Source organism: Frankliniella occidentalis, unplaced genomic scaffold, assembly GCF_000697945.3.
Source record: "Frankliniella occidentalis isolate FOCC.00 unplaced genomic scaffold, Focc_3.1 Scaffold21, whole genome shotgun sequence".
NCBI classification, from domain to species: Eukaryota; Metazoa; Arthropoda; class Insecta; order Thysanoptera; family Thripidae; genus Frankliniella; species Frankliniella occidentalis.
The window spans coordinates 1,170,796-1,173,165 of record NW_026267151.1 but is presented as its reverse complement, the minus strand read 5'-3'; the positions used below and the strand labels follow the sequence as shown (position 1 = coordinate 1,173,165).

The 2,370-nt window shown below is 57.0% G+C and overlaps 1 protein-coding gene across 1 annotated transcript in view; it reads right to left on the bottom strand.

Annotated features, from left to right (window-relative positions):
• Window positions 1-2,370, bottom strand: part of LOC113204539 (uncharacterized) — a 9,992-nt gene that overhangs the window by 505 nt on the left and 7,117 nt on the right. Inside the window, exons 2-5 of the mRNA XM_052264798.1 lie at window positions 1,006-1,217; window positions 758-926; window positions 464-633; window positions 7-295 (exon numbers count right to left, since the gene is read on the bottom strand). Of these exons, the coding sequence (XP_052120758.1) occupies window positions 7-295; window positions 464-633; window positions 758-926; window positions 1,006-1,217 (840 nt within the window). The remainder of the gene's footprint in view (window positions 1-6; window positions 296-463; window positions 634-757; window positions 927-1,005; window positions 1,218-2,370) is intronic.

The window sequence follows — 2,370 nt, the reverse complement described above, 5'->3', positions numbered from 1 at the left end:
GTCGGCGCCGTGCTCCGAGTCCCGGCGCGCTCGAGTGTGAGTGCGCATGCGGGGGTGGTAGCCGCGCGCCCGCGCCCTCACACCGCGGAACAGCTGGATGTCGTTGAAGGAGTCCGGCTCCAGGTCGGGGTTGCTGATGATGACGGCGTCCCGGTCTGCGTCGTGCACGTGGCTCGGGTCGTACAGCGAGGCGTGCTGGGGTGCTGGGTAGCGTCTGAGCTCGGTGCCGTCCTCGTCGTAGACCGGTGGCAGGTCCCCGCTGGGACCCTCCACTCGCGTCTGGTCCGTCTCCTCCCTGCGACCGGGACAAGCAAGTCATCAGGACCAGATCCTCAACGGGTGCTGGGCGCTCCCCGGCAGCAGGCCGCACGTCGCACGCCGCGCTGCGATGCGCGATGGGTTGCCCACGGCCCCGGCTGAGAGCGGCCCTGCTCCACCTGCTGATGCGTGCTCTGCTGCTCACCCGTTACCGGCCAGAAGCGCGGCCTGCAGGGCCTGCGCGTGCATGTTTTCGTGGTGCAGCCTGGCCGCGGCCACTTCGGGTGTCTCCGTCACCTGCTCCGGCACGTCCGACTCGGAGGGCAGGGAATTGCCGGCCACGTGGAAGCCGTCCCCGTCGTCCCAGTAGTTAACCTAATGAACAGGGCGTCATAGTCTTTGACACTAGCTTGAATCGAAATGGCTGTCTTTGGAAAGCTGTTGCACATTAGTATGCTGGTTACACCTCCTTGACGGGGACCCTCTTTCTTTTGCTCACCTTGACGATTTTACCCGTGGGGTCGCGGTACGAGTAGGACCCGCGGACGCGGCCATCGCCCGATCGCGCCTCCACGCGGGCCTGGTCTGCTGTGCTGTACCCGAACACGGCGCGCCCCGCACCGTCCTGGGTGTGAAACTGCGACACGTCTACCTGCTCCTGCCGCAGTCTGCAAAGAAGCGCACAGCTATCATCCCAGTCTCAGACCGTGTGGCCCCGAGGCAGAGTCAGAAAGGCGCCATACTCACAGGTGCGGCTGCGAGGTGGCGGGGTTGTAGCGGGCGGCGACCGGCGCGTTGGGCGACACCTCCCGGTAGTTGGCCAGCGGGATCCTGGAGATCAGGTCGCCCACCTCGGCCGGCGAGAGGAACCACAGCTGCACGGGGGGAGCGGCGTACGGGCTGGGGTAGTAGTGCGGCTGCAGGCCGGCGGAAGGAGCCGCCAGCGCGGCCAGCGTCACCTGGAAGAACAGAAAGCGCCATCATCAGTCTCGGGGTCAAAAACATGATGTGGGATCTGGGTGGAAGGGGGTGTGGGGCTCATGCCTCCCCTCCATTAGCGACAGGAAGGACTGCCCAATTTTTGGCATATGAAACCTTAAAGCCTGGCCTAAATATGAATGTAACGGGTGCATCTATATTTGCGCCCGAGTGTTGCGGGTTTGCCTACTCCCTCCTTACGCAAGGCGCCATGGTCTCTATGCACCTCTTGCGAGAATGCAATCCAGGAACACTGGAGCGCATTCGAAGATACACCCGTAACGCGCGGTACATAAATGGCGTCACGGTTTGGTTTCATCGTTTCATCGGGTTTCGTCTAGCTTCTTTAATTCTCGATAAAAGAAAGAGAAACAAGCGCTAGGCCAGCAAAATAGAAAATAACATCGTTTGTTCAATGTTTGTGTTTTATAGAAATATTTTGGTTCCGCATTCAGCTTATAGGCCTCGACGTCGCCTCGCCCCGCCCCCGCCCCTCTGGCCGTTCTGAGATCATCGCAGTCACGACTGCCTCTGTACTTCCCCCACCTCCAACTAAACTGCTCGTTTCGGAATTTCGGTTCGATCGGCCCGTTTGCTGTTAAATCTGGTTAAATGAAGAGGTATGGCGTAAATTAAATGAATTCACTGGTAATCGTGTCAATGAACGTATGTCCAAAAAAATCAACTTTTTTTAAAAGGTATTTTGACGCGAAAACTATATATTCTGAAAATAGACCGAAATTCAATCGACTCGATTTTTTTGGACATAAGTTTCGTTGACACAATTACCAGTGAATTGTCGAGAAGACCCGTTCGGCGTTTGATTGACGTTGGAGCGTGGGTGCTGCTCTTAATTTGCATGGGACCAGGCCCCTCAGCACATCTCGACGAATCTCTCCTCCTAAGACACGTCGTGTTAGTCACCTCGTCCATGACGCATGTTGACGTATCAGCATCATTATCTCAAAAGCTTAGCGCTAACACCGCCCACCTTTAGACAGACAGACACACACACACACACACTAACTACGTATGCGTAACAAGGTTGTGGATCGGCGTATGTTAGTGTGCGTTGCATGAAATGAAACAAAAAGCGAATGGAATGGGTATCATGTCATGCAGAAAAGAAGGGAG